Source organism: Salvelinus fontinalis, chromosome 5 (assembly GCF_029448725.1).
Source record: "Salvelinus fontinalis isolate EN_2023a chromosome 5, ASM2944872v1, whole genome shotgun sequence".
NCBI lineage: Eukaryota > Metazoa > Chordata > Actinopteri > Salmoniformes > Salmonidae > Salvelinus > Salvelinus fontinalis.
The window spans coordinates 36,129,837-36,152,336 of record NC_074669.1 but is presented as its reverse complement, the minus strand read 5'-3'; the positions used below and the strand labels follow the sequence as shown (position 1 = coordinate 36,152,336).

Sequence of the window (22,500 nt, the reverse complement as noted above, 5' to 3'; positions counted from 1 at the left end):
TTTGAAAGTTACATATCTTGAAAACTTGATTGCTGACAGGCAAGACATTTTGGGACAATCTCAACACAGGACGTATGAAACAAATAGCAATAGATTGTGGGTGGAGTTTTTCTTTAAGTGCCCAGCCCTCAGTGCCCCATCCCTGGGCATGATTCATCAACATCCCCATGGATGGAAGCTTCATATTGGATGCCCCGTCAGCCAGGCCAAGGCTCTCCAGTCCATACCCAGCCCCCGGTCACCCATCCCTAGGCAGCCTGGCCTGGCATTGGGCCTCTCTCTCTTCTGTCAGCACCACAGTAGAGACTAAACATTTCCTCTCTTTCTCTAAGACCCACTTTATTTAATTGATTACCATTAGTGAGTGTTCTGTTCACGTTGCTTTTTTAAATCAGAAAGAGAAATATAATATACTTAGGGATATTCTCAAGAGACAAAGCCTGCATGCTGTACCTTCCTCTATCTTCTTACAAATCTCAGTGCCAGTCCAGTGGCTGGTAGACTAGATAGGCCCATAGCGCCAGTCATATCTCTCAGCCTCTTTAAGAGCAGATATTGTGCTGCCTTACAGGCAGATGCTGCCGGGTCATTTAGAAAAGGAAAAAACATGGAATGCCAGATAATTGGAGGGAGTAATCCAAAGCAAGCTGCTTTGAAAATATTCAATTTACTCGCACATTCCGGAGTGGAAAGCAGTACACTTCTTAGATATTCATACTAAATATCACAAGCAACTTGTTGTTGTAGTCCAACTCTAAAACTTCTATTCCGGACTGGTATGCGAACGCAGCGTTTGTGGGCCGCTGTATGTGGAGAGATAGGTGATGGGTATTTAACGGTCCCACAGATGCTTTAAAAGACACCATCCGAAGGCCTCCCGAGTGGCGCAGCGGTCTAAGGCACTGCATCGTAGGTTCGATCCCAGGCTGTGTCACAAGCGGCACATAATTGGCCCAGTGTTGTCAGGGGAGGGTTTGGCGGGGGAGGCTTTTTCTTGGCTCATCGTACTCTAGTGACTCCTTGTGGTGGGCTGGGCACCTGAAGGCTGACTTTGGTTGTCAGTTGAACAGTGTTTCCTCCGACACATTGGTGCAGCTGGCTTCCGGGTTAAGCGGGTGGGTGTTGCAGCGATGAGACAAGATCGTAATTGATCAAATGTTTCATATATATTTTTTAAGACGCAATCCGAAGACAAGACTTTGATTTATAGATGGAAGTGAGGGCCGAGACAATAAAATGGAGAAACATTTTTGCTGAAGTGTCTCTGGTATTTTCCTTTCATTACGGATACCATTATGAGTTGGGATTGGAGGGACACTGGTGGACTTGGAGCAGGCCCATAATTCCAAAGCTTTACGACCCTGCTCTGGAGAACAGACACTCTTCTGTGTTGATTTCCTGTCCAGGCAGGAACTGCAGAATATTCCGTTCAATACAGTGTGTGGGCGTTATTATGACTTCATTCACCACACAAACACTGCCCAGGAATTAACTACAAAGGAACAAAACTATGTTCTAAAATGTTGCCTGTAGGTTAGGGTTAGGGTTAGGGTTAGGGTTAAGGTTAGGGTTAGGGTTAGGCCTCGGGTTAGGGTTAGGGTTAGGGTTAGGGTTAGGCCTAGGGTAGAGGTTATGTAGGAGTTCCCATGTCGGAGTTCATCATGCTCTTGTATAAATGATGACAATACAATCTTGCTTGAAGAGACGCTTCAGGCTTGGGTTTCATGCCTGAGAGAGGATGCAAGCAGATGGCCAACGTACTAGTATGAAACCCTAAACTAAACATTTTACATTGTCACTGGTATTATTACTGTCACATGTGCAGAGAGTTTAAGTCCTCTCTCTTTTCATAACGATCCAAAACATGCCTCTAAATCATGTAACTAAGTAACACAATAAGTCATCTGAAATGGAGGAGCGAGAGGAAGCGTAATCAGACATGTGATACATCCACATGTTTCCCATCCATATGTAATCTAGTAATTAGCCATTCACCCCAGCACAGAATTATAGCTGTGATTATGGTTGTACATTGAGGGTGATGTACTGTGTTTAACAACCAGTTGGTTATCTGGCGATTCATTTCACGCCTCTGGGAGAATGTTAAAGCTAGATCAGATCCATGACTTTGTGTCCGTACACACACACACATACACATACACACACACGCGCACACACACACACACATCCTCTTTTTTTATTATAATCGTCATGTTTCAATGGCTGAACAACCCAGCCAAGTCATGCATCTGTTTGTGTGTGTGTGTGTGCGTGCGTGCGCCAGTGCGCGCATGTGTTTATGTGCATGTTTATGTGTGTGGGGTTGATGCTTCTCAGCTGTGACTGAAAAGAACCACTTCACGAATCCAAGAGAGACACTTTAGAGTCATTTTCTCAGAAACAGCTGAGTGTTTTCGTGTTGGTCGAAAGATTAATGTTACATAAATACCTTATTTAAACACTCTATTAGATAACAAATCACCATGGTGCAATAGGAGCTAGGCATTCATTTTCTGAGGTGGTCCATGGCAGAAAGAATCGAAACATTTCACATTGGAGGAGAGATGCCAAGTCTGTTGTGACAGGGATCACTATGTTTTGCTTTTGAGTGCCATTGTGATCTTATACACACAGATGAAACACACACACACGCACGTGCAGGCGCACACAAACACAAAAACAATCACACACAACACACAACACACACACCTTAGTGGATATTCTGTAATCCCAGTCTCATCTTTCCCTCACCTCTCTTTGTCTGGAGATATTATTGCAGAGCAGACAATGAAAAATTGTAGGTGTTCGAAGTAATATTAAATTAAGCTAATCGAATTAGAGGAAAGATTGTTACAGAATGTCATGGGAAAACACATCTATTATGGAGCCGTATTAACAGTGCAATTTGTCTGAGCTTTACCCAATGTTTCAAATGCAATTTGTCTGATTCACTGTTTCTCTTTTTTCTCTGTTTTGTATTCAATGAGCTTTTATTATCTGAACATTATAATGTTCTACAACCAAAACACACAGCACACAATACATATAGCAACACAGCATTTTAATGACTGGCTGTACTGCACTACAGTGCGCGCGCGCGCGCACACACACACACACACACACACACACACACACACACACACACACACACACACACACACACACACACACACACACACACACACACACACACACACACACACACACACACACACACAAATCACAAGGCTGTAGTTATTGAATAAGTAAACAACAAGCCCCGCCCCCACTGAAGGCCAAATACTTATTTTGATTGACAGCTAAGTTGTCGTCCCCCCTTCCATTTCTCACCACCTGATTGGTTATTGACTCGTTCAGTTGCTAACAGGTGGGTCGGGGTGGGTAGATCAGGAAGTCAATTAGCAGCCAATGATTGGCTCGGCAGCATAACTGATAGATTCATAATAGTAGCTTCTAAAGCTTCTCATTTAAGACTAATGAGTTGAGTTGAGATTAAATAGACCTCGTCTACGTCCCAAATGGCATCCTATTTCCCATAGTGCACTACTTTTGATCAGGGCCCTGGTCAAATGTAGTGCACGGCATAGGGATTAGGCACTGGCGTAGTGCAGTTTCTCTCCCGCCCTAAAAATATGGTCCTCCCACGACGACTGTGTGGTCCTCCCACTATGACTCAGGAAAGCGTGCAGTTTATTAGGCTACATATTAAATAAGTTACGATGAACTTCACAGGGTGGTGAAAGTGCAAGGCGATGAGCTTGATGCTCCTTTCCAATAAATCTTCTTAATCTGGTGACATGATGATCAATTATTGGCTGCCGTTTGACAAATAAAAATAATCTAGCTCTTTTGTCCATAATAATCTCATCATGCAGGCTATACCCGTACTGTATGTGCGAGCTGTTGGCTAGAGCGCACGGGCCAATAACAGAGTGGGCACATTCACTATATAATGCAATTTTCTTTATGACAAAACCATAGAGTTGAAAATGCAATGGATTTTTTTTATTCGGTACATGGGAATTTAACAGCAGAATATATTTTTATTTGTCCTACAGTACGTCAGCAAGCACAGCCTTTTATCTGCAACAAGTCAATTTGATGGAAAGACGTCTTTGGTGGGAAAATGTGCATCGTTTTTATGCAGATTTTTGAATATTTGCTCAAAAATTTGTCACCAATTAGATGGAAACCTAATTGGTGACAAACAGCAAATTTATCAGTGTTGATTTTTCAGTGTAACCTTTATAGGGTTGATTCGTCAGTTAAAGCCACTCTGTAAGAGTGAAATTAAGACTCGGTGTTGTAAAATGACTGCAGGTTGTAGGTGAGTGTAAACTCCATCTGTTGGATATCTTAACTCTGGCTGGATTCCAATAGGCCTTACACACCACTATGAAAACTAGAATAATTTGACTTGCAGGCTGTGGGTGACCTGATAACCAGCGGTTTCCTAACACCCCTGTTTACAGGTAAAGCTATCAAAGTACAGCCTTACTGCATATATTATTATAGTTTACTTTAAATGACAGCATTCATCTAGGTACTCACTTGGTGACAGCCACAGGCATCTGAAAGGAAAGAATTCAATAAGCATGTCTCTGTTATTAACAAACACAGTCATGGGTAGTAACTCTATAATTCACTCAAAAAGAAAAGGCACCCTGGGAAATATACAAATTAGTCTTATACCATACAGCATTAAAACAACAGCCCGAAATGATTTACTGTAACAGTACAGAGGTTATTTTCTTACAGTAAGAAAGTGTAACAGCGTCAGCACTAAGCAAAGTGAGTCCAGTTTACTGTAAATCAAGTGATATGTTTTACAATGTCAGTGTACAATGTATTACTCTACAGTTGAGAGCTATGCAAACACCACAATCAAGTTCATTTGAACACTAGTTAAATGTACACCATTGCTTTGGCTGTGTAGTCTCAGACCCAGACCTTGCCTGTCGTATTGGTACCAACAGAATAGTCCCAAACATGCAAATCCCACCCACCTGGCACTCCAGGCAGGCTACAGCAAACACTTAAAGAATTTGAAAGATTTCAAATAGTATTTGAACCCAGGTTTTGTAGATAGTGTAATTCCTGACAGGCCTTGTCCTGTACAGTTTACCTTTGTCTATAGTCTGAGTGTCAGAATAGTGTACATTTTACATTACGCTTCGCCCAACCGGACAAGGCCTGCATTTCAACTAGTCTGATTAACACATAAGTGGGCTCAAATTGAGCTGTAATACTGCTAATCTATGCAAACTTTCTTTAGCCTGTTGCAACTCCAAATGTCTCGCTGGTCGTGCAAAGGCGTACGGTAAAAAAATACTCCATAAAACATCACAAAGGGACACTTCTTCTTGCGGCCTACAAAGGATTCCAAGTTTCTGCGCCCTGTACAGCTGCCTAGAATAGACAACACAGAGTCCTTTTGTGGGATGACTGAGTCAATTTGAGTGGGTGTGAATATGTTAGTCCTTCACAACAGAAGTATTCCCTTCTCTTTCTCTCTCCCTCTTTCTCAATTCGTTTTTTCTTCAAATATTCCTCTGATAGGTTTGTGACTGTGGTCATGTTTGGATCACTTCCGGAGCTGAATTGCCACAATAAGGCAGGATGAATGGGCATCATTGAGACACTAAATAATTATACTGTGAGACCTGCGACTTCTAGAATGGAGGAACACACAGCACCCACTCAGAGGAACGGCATCACATATTTTGGGGGGTTTGCTGAGTCTGACAAAGAGGTTGTTAATTGTGACAGGTCATGTTGGATAGATGAGTCATTTTCCCAGGGTTATCAATGTGGTGGGCCTTCAGACATTGTGTTGGTCCATTTGAAATTAAATCTTGACTATGGATAGGGGGAGCCTTAGAAATGAATGAGACGCCATACTTTCACAGTGTTGTGATGTGAAGTCATCTTTTCCAACAGAGTAAAGACCACTGTTTAGTATCACACACATATTGCCAGACACACACACACACACACACACACACACACACACACACACACACACACACACACACACACACACACACACACACACACACACACACACACACACACACACACATTTCCTTTTGTGCTGCCATATTGAAATATGCATGGTTTTAAAAGAGCATCCCTCTGAGTCTATGGCACATAAAGGCCACCAGATTATTAAGGGGCAGTACTGTGTGAATTGTAGAGAGGACCAGACCAGCTGTCCCATAATGCTGTGATTGTGCATCCTAACATAGGTATGTGGAAGTGGACATCAGCCAGAAGCCTAACAGACATGACTTTCATTGAGCCAAACACAATATCCAGTCATACCATGCATTTTTCCGAGGTCAAAAAAAATCAAACCAGAGCCCCCCCTCTCTTATACTAACATGCATCCTTGGTCGTGTTCTTGTCCACATTCTGATTGTGCCCAACATTTTTAGATATGCGTCTACCCATGGTATTAAAATGTGTCTCTTATCCCTCCACTGTGATTTCCAGGTCGCTCCCTGTATGCAAATCCTTTCACAGGTATTCTTTTTATTTATTTATTTTAAGACACATATTGATGTCATACGTTAATGGTGCCACCTGTCAATGATTTTAGAAGGTGGCATACACCATCTACACATGAGATATCCAGACACAATATGTGCCTGACTACCTCTGAAGGTGATCATAATCAGATCGCAATGTGTCTTTTGATCGTCTACACCTGTCTACAAAAGTGAGCACAATTAGGATTTGGCCACAATCAGGACAAAGGGCGCATGTTAGCACCGGAGATAAACAAGGCTTCTCTCTCTCTCTCTCTCTCTCTCAATTCAATTTCCTTTATTGGCATGACGTAACAATGTACATATTGCCAGAGCTTACTTTGGATATTTACAATATTTAAATATTAAGAATCAAAATTGTCAACTGGACAACAGTAACAACAATAACCAAGGGTCAAAATAACCATAAATTGAACAATAAGCATAGAGGACATGTGCAGGTTGGTTGGTCTGTCAGACACTGTCCCTCATCTTATGGCAGGCAGCAATGTAGTGTTCTGCCAACCCACAGCACTCTGCGTCCTCCCACAACAGGACGGGTAGCCTCTCCTCATCAGAGAGATCTTTGAATAAGGGTTTCAAATTTGGGGAAATGACACTCTCTAATTGTTTAATATTTTGACATTTTGTCAGGAAATACAGCTCTTTCTCACAGGTTCTGCTGTTTTGCAGTGGTTGCACAGTCTTTCCTCTACAGGGAGCCAGGTTTTCCTGTGTCTACCCTTCTCAATGGCAAGGATGTGCTCACTGAGCCTGTACTTTGCCAAGGTTTTTCTAAGGTTTTGATCAGTAACCATGGTCAAATAGTTAGCCACATTTTACTGTCGATTTAGGGCCAGATAGCACTGCAATTTGCTTTTTGCTTGTGTTTCCAAATAAGCAATGTAGTTTTGTTTTGACTGTGTTGTAATTTGGTTTATTCTGATTGATTGGATGTTCTGGTCCTGAGGATTCAGTGTGTTAGTAGAACAGGTTTGTGGACTCAGCCCCAGGACTAGCTGGATGAGGGGACTCTTTTCTTTGCTCAGCTCTTGGCATTGCAGGGCTTGGTAATGATATGAGAGGGGGTAACTCTATTTTACGTAGATGTTTCCAAAACTTATTTGCTTTTTTTTAGTTTTTATTATTAGTGGATATTGGCCTAATTCTGCCCTGCATGCATTGTTCGTAGTTTTCCTCTGGACAAAGAATCTTACAAAACTCTGCATGCAGGTTTTCAATGGGGTGTTTGTCCCATTTGGTGAAATCTTGTTTTGCAAGATTTATAGCACTGCCATGAAGTGCAATTGGTTCAATGACACATTCAATGAGTTTTAGACACATTTTAATAGGTATTTCAATTTGAATGCCATGCGTGCTTTCTCTTTCAGTTCATTCACTGCCTCATTAAGGTGTCCAGTTGAACTTATTTTTAAACCTAAGTAATTTTAGTGTGTGCAGTACTCCATATATTTTGTACCAATGAAAAACTTTGTTACCTGAGATCTGGATCTTCTCTGGAAAATCATTATTTTAGTCTTTTTGGGGTTTACTGCCACGGCCCAGGTCTGGCAGTAGTGCTCTAGCAGGTCCAGGCTCTGCTGTAGGCCGTGTGCTGTGGGTGACAGCAGGCATAGGTCATCTGCGAAGAGCAGGCATTTAACCTCTGAATTGTGGAGATTAACACCAGGGGCTGAGGATTTTTCTACAATAGTGGCCAATTTGTTGATGTAAATATTGAAGAGTGCAGGGCTCAGATTGCAACCCCAGTATACATTGATTTAATTATGTCATGTGTTTTACCCCCTACACCACTTTCAATAACTTTGTAGAACAGTCCTGTATGCCAAATATAATCAAATTGTAACGGCTTTCGTTGGTGGAAGGAGAGGAGGACCAAAATGCAGCGTGTTACGTATCCATAATATATTTTAATAAGAATGAATACAAACTAACAAGAGAATAAATTAAAACCGAAACAGTACCGTATGGTACCAACACGGGAAACAATCACCCACAAAACACAATGAAAAACAGGCTACCTAAATATGGCTCCCAATCAGAGACAATGACTGACACCTGCCTCTGAGAACCATACTAGGCCAAACACATAGAAATAGAAATACAGAACAAAACATAGAAAAACAACATAGAATGCCCACCCCAACTCACGCCCTGACCAAACTAAAATAAAGACATGAAAAGGGAACTAAGGTCAGAACGTGACACAAATGTTTTTTGGAAGTCAATAAAGCAAGCGTACATTTTGGTATTATTTTGGTGGACATGTTAATCTATCAGGGTGTGTAGGGGGTGTAAATATGATCGGTCGTGCGATGTTTTGGTATAAATCCAATTTGGCTTTTACTCAATACATTGTGCTTATTAAGGAAGTTTAGATCTCTTACATTTATAATACTACAGAAAACCTTCCCCAGGTTACTGTCACACAAATGCCTCTGTAATTGTTAGGGTAAAATTAGTCTCCGTTCTTAATGATTGGGGTTATGAGTCCTTGATTCCAGATGTCAGGGAAATAACCTACACTCAGGATCAAATTAAACAGTTTTAATATAGCCAATTTACATTTTGCACTAGTGAGTTTGAGCATCTCATTTAGGATGCCATCAGGCCCGCCTGCGCTCTCTCTCTCTCTCTCTCTCTCTCTCTCTCTCTCCTCTCTCTCTCTCTCTCTCTCTCTCCTCTCTCTCTCCTCTCTCTCTCCTCTCTCTCTCCTCTCTCTCTCTCTCCTCTCTCTCTCTCTCCTCTCTCTCTCTCATCTCTCCTCTCTCTCTCTCTCTCTCTCCTCTCTCTCTCTCTCTCTCTCTCTCTCTCTCCTCTCTCTCTCTCTCTCTCTCTCATCATCTTCTCTCTCTCTCTCTCTCTCTCTCTCTCATTCATTCATTCATTCATTCATTCATTCATTCATTGAGGAGCACCAGGAGGCAATTTGGCTCCCATCCCACTGGATGAAATTGAGCAACAGACCACCAACATACACACGCACACGTGCGCACACTCACAAAGCCAAACACACACACACACACAGACACACACACTAATCCCTTCTCCGGCAAACACACACACACACCAACACCCCCTCCCACAAACACACACACACCTCGCCCCATTAGCGATGACATGTGACGTTGCGACAGGCCAAATGAAGCTCAACAATTGATGTCAGAGCCTTTCAAATTAAACAAATGGGGGAGCACCATGGTGTACTGGGCACTCCAAACCCCCTGATGAACAGTCACACAGCAAAGGCACAGGCACACGGCAGCAGGACAACATTGTCCTCCTGTGTCCCAAATGTTCCCCTATACCTTATATTGGCCCTTGTCAAAAGTAGTGCACTATTTAAGGAATAGCGTGCCATTTGAGATGCAGCCCCTGCCTGCACCCTCCATGAATAGAGCTCATTGCACAAAGACACAATACTGTCTGGCAGACCGAGAAGGCCAGGAATTAATGGGCAGAGGAAAGATATCTATACATTGATTGCCAATGTGTAGTCTTGAGAATTAAATAAACTGTACCAACTCTCTGGACCGATTTGATTTAAGCATGGACATTTTGGTTCAATTTTGGTTCAAACTAACCGACCCTCATTAACCGGTCAACAAACAGTTCTAATTTTTCCAAACAGTAAAACGATGTGACCTACAGAAAATACTACGCATGCATACAAGGAATGGACATTTTGTCATTATTAAGAGCTTAATGAAAACCTGCCACAATAGCAAGCCTAGTATTGAACATGCAACTGCTGTAATAACGCAGCTAATAAAACAACATTTTTAAACATTTGTCAAATTGCAATTCGCAGGAAAACTCTAAACAGCACACCTAATGGGAGCGGTTCCATTTGTGACAGAGATTAAAATCTACGGGGGTATCTAACAGCAACAACTAGGATGGGTTGCTAATATGACTAGGATTGTGCCTTGGGCTTCTGGACAACGAAAGAAAGTTGATATGAAAACCAATACAACAGGAGAGCAGTGCTTGTTAATTGGCATGAGGAAGACTTTATAAAAGAATTGCTTCCACATTTCTATGGTTGGATATTGGCTAGGCTACTTTGAAGCAAGATATTCCTCTTTGTTTGAAGTTAAGTAAAACGGTTAGGTTTCAAACTATTTTACTGCCTCAAGCTCACATTGTAAAGTGTTGGGTGACATGCTGCCTACCTTTTGACTATAGCTTATCCACACGAATGGCGAATGGGAGGCACACTTTAATAACAAGTTGAGATTGAGAGATAAAAATAGTAGCTATTTTTAATCGTGGCCATTAAAATAGTTTTTAAAACACTATTTTATTTAGAATGATTTTTTTTTGCGCAAAGACTGGGCTTATAAAACCACGTTTCACTCCAGTACTAGCTTTCCGATGAGCTGCTTTCGCGCTGTCTGACAGGTAATAGGCCCTTCCTCTCCTCACTCTCTGTATGCTGTGCTCATGTGATAAATAAGATACGGAAAAATGTAATTCCACTAAATTATGCAAATGTGCCTATAGACCGACAAGCATGACCGGTCAAATGCATTTTCAACGCTATCTGTAATCGTTATCATCCCTAATTTGATTGATAAATCATTCTGTTATGGTTGCTGTTTCTGCCATTGAAGTGGTTCATTTTAAGCACAGCTCGGGAAGCTAACTCATGTCTTCAAATCTCAGGCAAGGTTAGTCATTACGCAAGCATGGTTCATTGACTCAACCACCTCCGTTACACTGGTGACATTGATCCTGTCTCAGTGCCCATGGTACAGGGATAGGAAACAGGGGAGGGCTCCAGGTGTCACAGCCAATCAATGTGTCAGAACTGAGGGCTCAGTCAACCATGCTGTCTGCCTGTGTCGTCATGCACCTACCGCACACACACACACACACACACACACACACACACACACACACACACACACACACACACACACACACACACACACACACACACACACACACACACACACACACACACACACACACACACACACACACACACACACACACACACACACACACACACACACACACACACACACACACACACACACAGACCAGGGCTGAGAGGGGAAGATGAAACAGCCTGGTTGCGGATCCATGTCTCTGAGTGTTGGCAATCCATTTGCAAACACATTGTCCATCGACGGGCTGGCTGAGAGGTGAAACATCCTGGGAGCAAGAGAAGATGAGTCCCGCAGCCAGGGGCTTTATACGATTCACAGCACCTGCACACACTCGATGCCAGACACAATCACATCCAATCAGACTCTCAATATCACACACACACACACACACTCTGACGCACACACACAAAGGGACATAGAAAATACACACCTAGACAAAAATCATACCACACACACAGTGGCGCATGTCTCCACTGCAAGCTCTTTCAAATCTCCACATCCAAGCTACACACACACAGACGTTGCTATGTGGAAGGTCCATTTTGTTTTCAATAACTCCAACCCTTTGCCTCGATGCTACAGCAAATAGACCGGGTGTGTTGTTGGGCAGATATAGGTGTACCATCTCTTGTTTTTGTTTTCTGAAAACATGGCATAATAGGTGTGGAATTGTGTTGGGAATAAATGCATCACATCCCTGCTATGCGAAATCCCTAATCATAACCCTATCCTGAGCCTGCCCGTGTCTGTCTGTTTCTCTGTGTGTGTGGTGAAGAAACGGGAAAGAGATGGAATATCTAAAAGGGGTTAAGTGCCGGGGTTACCCATCCAAGGAGCATTATATGAAGGCTCTCACTTTGATGGACACCAGCACCGGGCTCCCTGATGTCCCAAAATATTAGGTTTCTCTTCTAATAATGTTGGAAATATTGCCTAGTGTCATGATTAATCTGGGCGGCTGCTATAGCTGATTGCAGGCGACGCGGTCACAGCACAGTGGCTGTGTTAGTTTCCACACTCCGTCAGCTTCACTCCACACACACCACGCTGCCAGTAGCAGCCCCGATAGCAGCTCCACAGCACACTAACTAGTAGTGACAGCGGAGAAGGAAACCTTTATTTTAATTCAAACAACAAAAGACCAAATAGTAAAATTATGGCTTTGTCCGTGCCTAACTTTTTTACCCTTTTTTCCCCAAACACATATTTCTTCATTCTTTTCATGTCGTTTTTTCCCACTCTTTCAGAAAACGTAGGTTGTGTAAACAGCTTGCTTGCTTGTATCAGTAGAGGGAGGCAATAAGACACAGTGCTTGGCAAAGGAAGAGAATGAAGGAAAGGGAAAGGTGGATACCTCAGTTGTATCAGTTGTACGACTGAATGCACTCAACTGAAATGAGGGATACAGAGAGAGAGAGAGCGAGAGCGAGAGAAAGAAAGAAACTGAGAGGAGAGAGAGAGAAAAAGAGTGGAGGTATTTGCAGATGTGGAGGAAGGTGCAAAAAAAATTGTCAAATAAACGGCTTGAATTCGCCCAGTTAGAAGCCCTACTTTCCCTAGTTGGAACAGGACCCCTTTTCTTCCGAGGGGTGAAAATCAAGTATAGCCCTTCTCATAAACAAGTCTGTATGTTCAAACGGAGCGGCGGCTCCGACGTTCTGAATTTTTGTTGCATTGGCCTTGGTCAGAACGCACTGTTTGGCCCAACAATGGCAACATAGATTTTAGCCACGATGAGAATTTGGGTTGAGTTGTGAGAACTGGATGATGAAGGAAATGCAGATTTTTGCCATTCCAATGAGGGGGGGGGGGGGGGGGGGTGCATCATCCCTCCCCTGACAGTAGCCAGTAGCCTCCCAAACCCCTGACTTCTGACCTTTGATCTCAGCCTTGATTCAATCATCTCTAGTCATCTCCAGCCCAGCCATCATTACCCCATCATCATCAGAATCCTTTCTCCCACGACATTCATGCATGCAGATTTTTCCGTGCCATGACAGCGTGGAAAGCCCCCCTCCCAACCCAAAACACTCACTTCCTGTCCCTCTGTTGTCTTGTCTGACTACGCCGCCACAATCAGTGCTGATATAATTTGCACTGTTGTCTCGGCTACAATCGTACCCTTGTTTACCGCACAGCATTTACAGCCAGACTCAGAGCCGGTGTTTGGGGGAAACTGATGCTACATTGATGTCCGGTTGCCATGGGGCTGGGTTGCCGCAGCATAAAGTCATGACCTTCCTGTTTAGCAGCATAGTAACTTATTGAGTTAATACAAATTACCCTGATGCTCTATCTACCCAATTTAGCTGCTGCTTAGTGGGCAGGGGTCAAACTAGCCCTTTCATGGGAAAGCTTTTAATAAAGTCACTGCTAGCTGCTACCACTGTGAGACTTAGCACTGTGTAGGACCCATGGAGAGGGAGGGAATGTGGGGGGTGGGGGTCTGTAGGACAATGGCCCCCCTCAGAAGGAGCCTGACTCTTGGGGATAACTTCAAAAGAGCCCCTGTGGCTGGAACTTTCCCCTGGATATAAATGTTTTATTAAAGGAAACACCTCCAGATCTAAGTGAATCTGAACAACCCAATGATGGTAATCTTGTATGTCCAAACATGAATATTCAATTATATTGAAATGAATGTGTTTTCAGGTGGTGTACAGTGCAATACCCCACAAAATGTTTTTCTTAAATTTCAAATGATCCCGGTTCTTAAAATTCTTAAAATTTGTCGCACATTTTGAGAAAATATATGACAGTGCAGTTGTGTATTAATACTATAAACATTATTTTATGGGCAACCTTAAAGACGTCAAGTAATTTTTTTATGTTCACTCTTGAAAAACGATATATTCCAAGTACATATACACTACCATTCAAAAGTTTGGGGTCACTTAGAAATGTCCTTGTTTTTGAAAGAAAAGCACATTTTTTGTCCATTACAATAACATCAAATTGATCAGAAATACAGTGTAGACATTGTTAATGTTGTGAATGACTATTGTAGCTGGAAACGGCAGATTTTTAATGGAATATCTACATAGGCGTACAGAGGCCCATTATCAGCAACCATCACTCTTGTGTTCCAATGGCACGTTGTGTTAGCTAATCCAAGTTTATCATTTTAAAAGGCAAATTGATCATTAGAAAACCCTTTTACAATTATATTAGCACAGCTGAAAACTGTTGTTCTAATTAAAGAAGCAATAAAACTGTCCTTCTTTAGATTAGTTGAGTATCTGGAGCATCAGCATTTGTGGGTTCAATTACAGGCTCAAAATGGCCAGAAACAAAGCACTTTCTTCTGAAACTCGTCAGCCATTCTTGTTCTGAGAAATGAAAGCTAATCCATGCAAGGAATTTCCAAGAAACTGAAGATCTCATACAACGCTGTGTAATACTCTCTTCACAGAACAGCACAAACTGACTCTAACCAGAAAATAAAGAGGAGTGGGAGGCCCCGGTGCACAACTGAGCAAGAGGACAAGTACATTAGAGTGTCTAGTTTGAGAAACAGATGCCTCACACGTTCTCAACTGGCAGCTTCATTAAATAGCAATTGCAAAACACCAGTCTCAACGTCAACAGTGAAGAGGCAACTCCGTGATGCTGGCCTTCTAGGCAGAGTTGCAAAGAAAAAGGCATATCTCAGACTGGCCAATAAAAATAAAAGATTAAGATGGGCAAAATAACACAGACACTGGACAGAGGAACTTTACCTAGAAGGCCAGCATCCCGGAGTCGCCTCTTCACTGTTGACATTGACACTGGTGTTTTGCGGGTACTATTTAATGAAGCTACCATGAATATTAAGAATTGGTATACTTTACAGTACCTGTAATACTGGGAACACTGATATATACACACAGATAAACTCACAAATACAGTATACACATATGAAAACACATACATCAACACATGCAACTACGCATCTGTTTAAAAACTTCTCTAAATTTGAAGGTGGGATCGTGATCAAACATAAAAGTTAATCCAGGGCCATACTAATGGTACAAATACACAAAATCTATTCATATAAAAAATATAAAAACTTAATCACTTGCCACATGTTCACAGCCTAGACAAGACGTACAATATTCAGAATCACATCGTCAGACAAATATAATGATTTACTAATGCTATCCATAATTTATTGCCAATCAGTCTTATTGCCAGAAAGCCCTGGTTGGTTCTCTCTCCGAGAGAGGCTCCTCTAGTGTTGTCCCAGGCAGTAAGATAGATGTGTGAGATCCCTTATGAGAGCCAGATGGTATGTTCCCAACAATAAGGTTTGGGCTTCCTTTGGAAAATCATAATCTTCCTGTATGACACTAACGCATCATCATTCTCAACCCTTGATGAAATCAAATCCCAAATAATGCTCTCACAAATATGATATTTCCTTTCACTCTTAAGTAATATCTTTCATCTTACTTGATTTCATACTCCTGTCTAGATTAAACACTTACAATCAATGCCCCAAATTCTCAATTTAAACTTAAATATATTTTGTTGACTGTCAACAATAGCTTCCATCTCTTACAACATCAAGACTACTATATCTGATACACAGGGTTAAACAGTTATGTAACAAACTAGCCAGCATTTAACTCTTTGTATGCAGAGGAGAAACAACCAACTGTTCCTAATCGGTTTCTTCGCGCAAGTGTGGTATATACAGTCGGAAGTCGGAAGTTTACATACACTTATGTTGGAGTCATTAAAACTAGTTTTTCAACCACTCCACAAATTCCGTGTTAACAAACTATAGTTTTGGCAAGTCGGTTAGGACATCTACTTTGTGCATGACACAAGTACTTTTTTCCAACAATTGCTTACAGACAGATTTCACTTATAATTCACTGTATCACAATTCCAGCGGGTCAGAAGTTTACATGCACTACGTTGACTGTGCCTTTAAACAGCTTGGAAAATTCCAGAACATTTGAGTCAATTGGAGGTGTACCTGTGGATGCATTTCAAGGCCTATCTTCAAACTCAGTGGCTCTTTGGTTGACATCATGGGAAAATCAAAAGAAATCAGCAAAGACCTCAGAGAAAAGGATGAACCGGATACAAAAGTATCTACAATTTATTTTCTGATGTCTTTGCTGATTTCGTTTGATTTTCCCATGCTGTCAAGAAAAGAGGCAGTGAGTTTGAAGATAGGCCTTGAAATGCATCCACAGGTACACCTCCAATTGACTCAAATTATGTCAATAAGCATATCAGAATCTTCTAAAGCCATGACATAATTTTCTGGAATTTTCCAAGCTGTTTAAAGGCACAGTCAACATAGTGTATGTAAACTTCTGACCCACTGGAATTGTGATACAGTGAAATAATCTCTCTGTAAACAATTGTTGTAAAAATTACTTGTGTCATGCACAAAGTAGATGTCCTAACCGACTTGCCAAAACTATAGTTTGTTAACAAGAAATGTGTGGAGTGGTTGAAAGTGAGTTTTAATGACTCCAACCTAAGTGTATGTAAACTTCCCGACTTCAACTGTAAGTAGGGATAAAGTGACAAGGTATCGGGATAGATAATGAACAGTAACAGCAGTGTATGGGATGAGTGAAAAGAGATGAGTGCAATAAGGGTCAATACAGATATTCTGGGTAGCTATTGAACTAATTATTTAGCAGTCTTATAGCTTGGGGGTAGAAGCTTTTCAGAGTCCTCTTGGTTCCAGAACATAAGCGTCGGTACAGCTTGCCTTACGGAACAGTCTATGACTTGTGTGGCTGGAGTCTTTGACAATTTTTATGGCCTTCCTCTGACACCACCTGGTATAGAGGTCCTGGATGGGAAGGAGCTAGGCACCAATGATGTACTGGGCCATATGCAGTACCTTCTGTAATGCCTCGGGGTCCAATGCTGAACAATTGCCATACCAAGCGGTGATGCAGCCAGTTTAAGATCCTCTCAATGTTGCAGCTATAGAATTTTTGAGGATTTGAAGGAATCTTTTCAGCCTCCTGCAGGGCAAGAGGCATTGTCGTGCCCTCTTCAAGTCTGTGTTGATGTGTGTGGACCATAATAGTTCCTTCATGATGAGGACACCAGTGGCGGTCAGTGCCGTTTAAGATGAGGGAGGACGAATGTTTTTTTTTACAATCATGTTCTTATTTCTACGACAGCATATTGGATGACTCTCACTCATATTCCATTCACCCAGTTCAATGTAACAGTGATAGGTTTCGGCTACTACATGATACTCAAATTTTCCCAATATCCATCATGAGGTTGCTACAACCTAGCCTATGAATGAAAGTTTACAACGTAGGTGCACACAGGTCGAGAGACAAATTTGAGGCAACAGACCGCAACAGATGAACAGACAGTGTATTCAATATTGTCTTGTACACTCTTGCCTGCATCTAACTAATATAGGGTGTAATCATTAGTCCAACAATTGCAAACATTAATTTCTATTGGACAAATTCAGGTATGTCTATCCCCGTTTTGTTCCACTGGCTTCTGTTTATGAAACATTTTTTTCAACAGAATCGGTGGAATGAATACACCCCTGATCACGCGTAAACACAGTTCACTTTCATAGCAGCCACGTTGTATTCCTTCTATGCGCTCTCCTCCTCTCACCTTGTCCCTTCGCTTGTGGACTTCAATGCACAACACTTCAGCTGTATGTGACCAGGCAAAAAAAACTTTCCAAGCTAAACCGGTACACACAGCCTACATCAGTGTCACCTTATTAGCTAAAGTAACGTCATAGTCAGCATAGCTAATAGAACTAACATGTTAGTAAACCAGCTAACGTTGTAATCATGCAGTAACGTTAGTGTACAGTGAGTTAGCAGTTACACCGGCGGGCCCCGGTGTCAATAAATTAGTAATACCAAAAGCTTACCTTGACTTGGAATAGTTCCAGTGTTGTGTTGAATAGTCATAGCCAGCTAACTAACATAGCATCCCTCTGTTTTAGCATGGTGTTTCAGTAGCTTAAACTAGCTAGCTGCATTTGCTAGCTGAGTAAGTGAAATTGAAAGTGAAAAAATGACAATCTCTCTCTCTCAATTTCTTTTTTGCTTCTCCTTCATTTTGAAAGAAATTATATTGTTCAAAACTGTTCAACTATTGTCTTTCTCTCTCTTTGAGTCAACTACTCAACACATTTTAATCACTGCTGTAGCTTATGCTTTCAGTAGTATATTATTTCTTTAATCCTTTGATTGGGTGGACAACATGTCAGTTTATGCTGCAAGAGCTGTAATAGGCTGGATAATATCCTCTGGAAGTTGTCATAATTGCTGTGTAAGTCTATGGAAGGGGGTGAGAAACATAAGCCTCCTAGGTTTTGTATTGAAGTCATTGTACCCAGAGGAGGACAGAAAATAGCTATCCTCTGTCTACACAATGGAGCTGCCCTACAGAGTGCTTTTGAGGCTACTGTAGATCTTCTTTGCAAAATAGTGTTTTAATCAATTGTTTGGTGAAGTGATTATATTTTTATATTTTTATCTATAAAGGATCACTTTTTAAATGTTTTACAATTTACATTTTTATTAAATTCGCTGAGGAGGATGGTACTCCCCTTCCTCCTCTGAGGAGCCTCCACTGGTGGACACCGAAGAACTTTAAGCACTCGATCTGTTCCAACACAGACGGGTCGATATGGATGGGGGAGTGTTCGGCCCTCCGTTTCCTGTAGTCCACAATCTTGCTGACGTTGATGGAGAGGTTGTTGTCCCAGAACCACACTGCCACGTCTTTGACCTCCTCCTTGTAGGCTGCCACATTGTCATCAATGATCAGGCCTACCACCATTGTGACATTTACAAACTCAATGATGGTGTTGGAGTCATGTGCAGCCATGCAGTCATCAGTGAACAGGGAGTACAGAAGGGGACTAAGCACACACCATTGAGGGGCCAAATGTTGAGGGTCAGCGTGGCGGATGTGTTGTTGCCTACCCTCGCCCCTTGGGGGCGGCCTGTCAGGAAGTCCAGGATCCAGCTGCAGAGGGAGGTGTTTAATCCCAGGCGTAGTGATGAGCTTGGAGGGCACAATGAGCTGTATTCTCACATAGGTGTTCCTTTTTTCCAGGTGGGTAAGAGAAGTGATGTGTTGGGGCGGAATGCGAATTGCAGTGGGTTCGGGGTGTCTGGGATGATGGTATTGATGTGAGCCATGACCAGCCTTTGATGGCTACAGATGTGAGTGCTACAGGGCGATAGTAATTTAAAAAGGTTACCTTGGAATTCTTGGGCACAGGGACTATGGTGGTCTGCTTAAAACATGTTGGTATTACAGACTGGGTCAGGAAGAGGTTGAAATATTCAGTGAAGATAATTGCCAGCTGCTTAGCACATGCTCTCAGTATGCTTCCGGGTAATCCGCCTGGCCCTGCGGTCTTATGAATGTTAACCTGTTTAAAGGTCTTACTCACATCGGCTATGGAGAGCGTGATCACACGGTCATCTGGAATAGCTGGTGCTCTCATGCATAGTTCAGGGTTGCTAGCCTCGAGGCGTGCATATAAGGTATTTAGCTCACATTGGTAGTCTTGCGTCACTGGACAGCTCACGGCTGGGTTTCCCTTTGTAATCCATGAAAGTTTGCAAGCTCTGCCACATCCGGCTAATGTCAGAACCAGTGTAGTAGGATTCGATCTTGGTCCTCTATTGACACTTTGCCTGTTTGATGGTTCATCTGAGGGCATAGCGGGATTTCTCATAAACTTCCGGATTAGAGTCCAGCTCATTGAAAGCGGCAGCTCTGGCCTATCGCTCAGTGCAGATGTTGCTTGTAATTCATGGCTTCTGGTTGAGATATGTACGTACGGTCACTGTGGGGACGACGTTGTCGATGCACTTATTAATGAAGCCGGTGACTGTGATAAATTCCTCAATGCCATCGGATGAATCCCGGAACATATTCCAGTCTGTGCTAGTGAAACTGGAGCTTAGCATCCGCTTCATCGGACCACTTCTGTATTGAGCGAGTCACTGGTACTTCCTGTTTGAGTTTTGCTTGTAAGCAGGAATCAGGAGGATAGAGTTATGGTCAGATTTTCCAAATGGAGGGCAAGGGAGAGCTTTGTATGCGTCTGTGTGTGTGGAGCACTACCGATCGCCTTTAAACGTCTTTTAATTGATAACGGCGAGGGAGTGTTGAACTTTAAATAGACATTCTAATTATCGGCTTTAAGAAGCAGGGACTTTTTGGGAAATGTTATGGCATTTGGAAAAGGATTAATGGCTGAGCGAGGCGCCCGCCACACTGCAGCTAAATGACATTAAAGAGATAGGGAGATGAGTGGTGGGGATGAAGGCAGGGAGCAAACCCACTAGTCACTGGAGCCAGGCCAGCCAGGGAGCCCACAGCCCAGGGCACATTGTGGGGTGATAACGGGGGGAGGTAGGGGAGGTGGGGGGATCAAATTACCTAACCATAGGCATACAGAGGTATATAAGAGATGGACAGATACCTGTGATAAAACCCTGCTGATGAAATGTAGCTGTGATACAGAAACCTCCACTAAAGACATTTTCTTTGCATTACAAGTAGGGGAGAGTGGGGTAAGTTGAGCCAAAGGGGTTAGTTGATTGAGCCACCCTTGTTTCTAGGAAACCATACACAAAATTAAGAATTTGACCAAATATTTAGGAAGAGTTCCTCATGTCATAGAGTCTGTGAAGGAAGAAATCACATGGAAAAAGTGGTAAGCAGGTTAAATCCAATACATTTATTGTGTTAGAGGTTTCATGGTGATTCTATCTAAGTAGATAAGTAGATCATTTTAAGATGGTTCTATACATCAGTTGGGGTCTCTATAAGCTTCAATATGAGGTCCTGAACCTAGCATGAAAGTGCATCCTTGTATCTGTGTGGTCTAATATAGTCAAATGTTTTGCCTTGGGGTAAGTTGAGCCAATGGCAAGTTGAGAAAATGTAAGCGCTTTCTTCCCAAGCATAATGCAAAGCATTATCGCTGGGATATGAGGTAACAACAGGGCCTGACCTATGTTAAAAGTACTTTCAAAGTTTTTTAAATGTGTTAAGTCTGTGTTCAAATATGCTTTAAATTATTAATAGAAAAAAGGCAATTGTGATTGTGTTGAATTGTGTTTGGGAAATAAAGATAGACATGGTTTTAAAAAGGTAGTGGTAATATTTCATTCAGTACAGACAGTTGTAGGCGGTTTAACTTAACCTGACCATTTTCTTTGGACAAGCTATGTTTCAAAACAGTATATATCCTGAAATACATGTAGATATCTGTGTTAGAAAAAATACCATATTTTCCTTGACGGAGTGATTCTGACTGTAAAAAATGGCTCAACTCACCCCACTCTCGCCTACACAAGACTCAGCGAGTGGCACTCTGTAGTAGTCCATCCATAGCTGCCTAGCATGAGCTGCCTAGCCACTCCTAATGAAGTCCTAATAGGGGTCTTAAGCTCTATAGGCATGTCTAATTAATCAAAACCCTATCTCAGTGGCCCCCAGTCGGCACGCTGGGTGTTCCAGACGGTGTCCCCTGGCCCCTGAAGGCAGCCCTTCTGGTTCCCGCTGGATCATGTGGCTCCCCCAGCAGCCCCTCCAGTCCTGATCAGGGGGCCCCTGGGAGCTCCAGCCTGGTGGCCTGATGGGTCACAAGTTATTAAGGTAGACTGGAGGGGGTGAGTTACACATTGGCCCAAGGGTGCGTTACACGCTGCACCCTGGCAGGGCTCAGGCCAGGCCTGGGGGTGGGGTGTAACGGAGAGAGAAGGGGTATTGGAGAAAGAGAAAGGACAGGGGGGTAAATGAAGCCCTCATCACCTCAGGGAGGATGAACACCGAGATTACTGTTTTACTATCTGGGTCTCTACCCTCAGGACAGGATGTTTCACAACCAGGTCAGGCCCTGTGGAGAATGAATCCATTACCTGGGGCTCTGTAGAGAATGAATGAGAGGATGAGAGGAGGTTAGGCCCTGTGTATAAGCTCTAGCCTGAGGCTGTGAGGGTGAAAGGAGGAGAGGATGGACCTGGGGAGGGTAGAGACGAGGCTGTCACACAGAGAAGAGATCAGTCATCAGTAAT

General features: G+C 42.5%; 1 protein-coding gene across 1 annotated transcript in view; it reads left to right on the top strand.

The window, feature by feature from the left end:
• Positions 1-22,062, top strand: part of LOC129856081 (piggyBac transposable element-derived protein 3-like) — a 140,884-nt gene extending 118,822 nt beyond the window's left edge. Inside the window, exon 2 of the mRNA XM_055924202.1 lies at positions 21,913-22,062. Coding sequence (XP_055780177.1) covers positions 21,913-22,062 — 150 coding nt within the window. The remainder of the gene's footprint in view (positions 1-21,912) is intronic.
• The last annotated feature ends 438 nt before the right edge of the window (positions 22,063-22,500 follow it).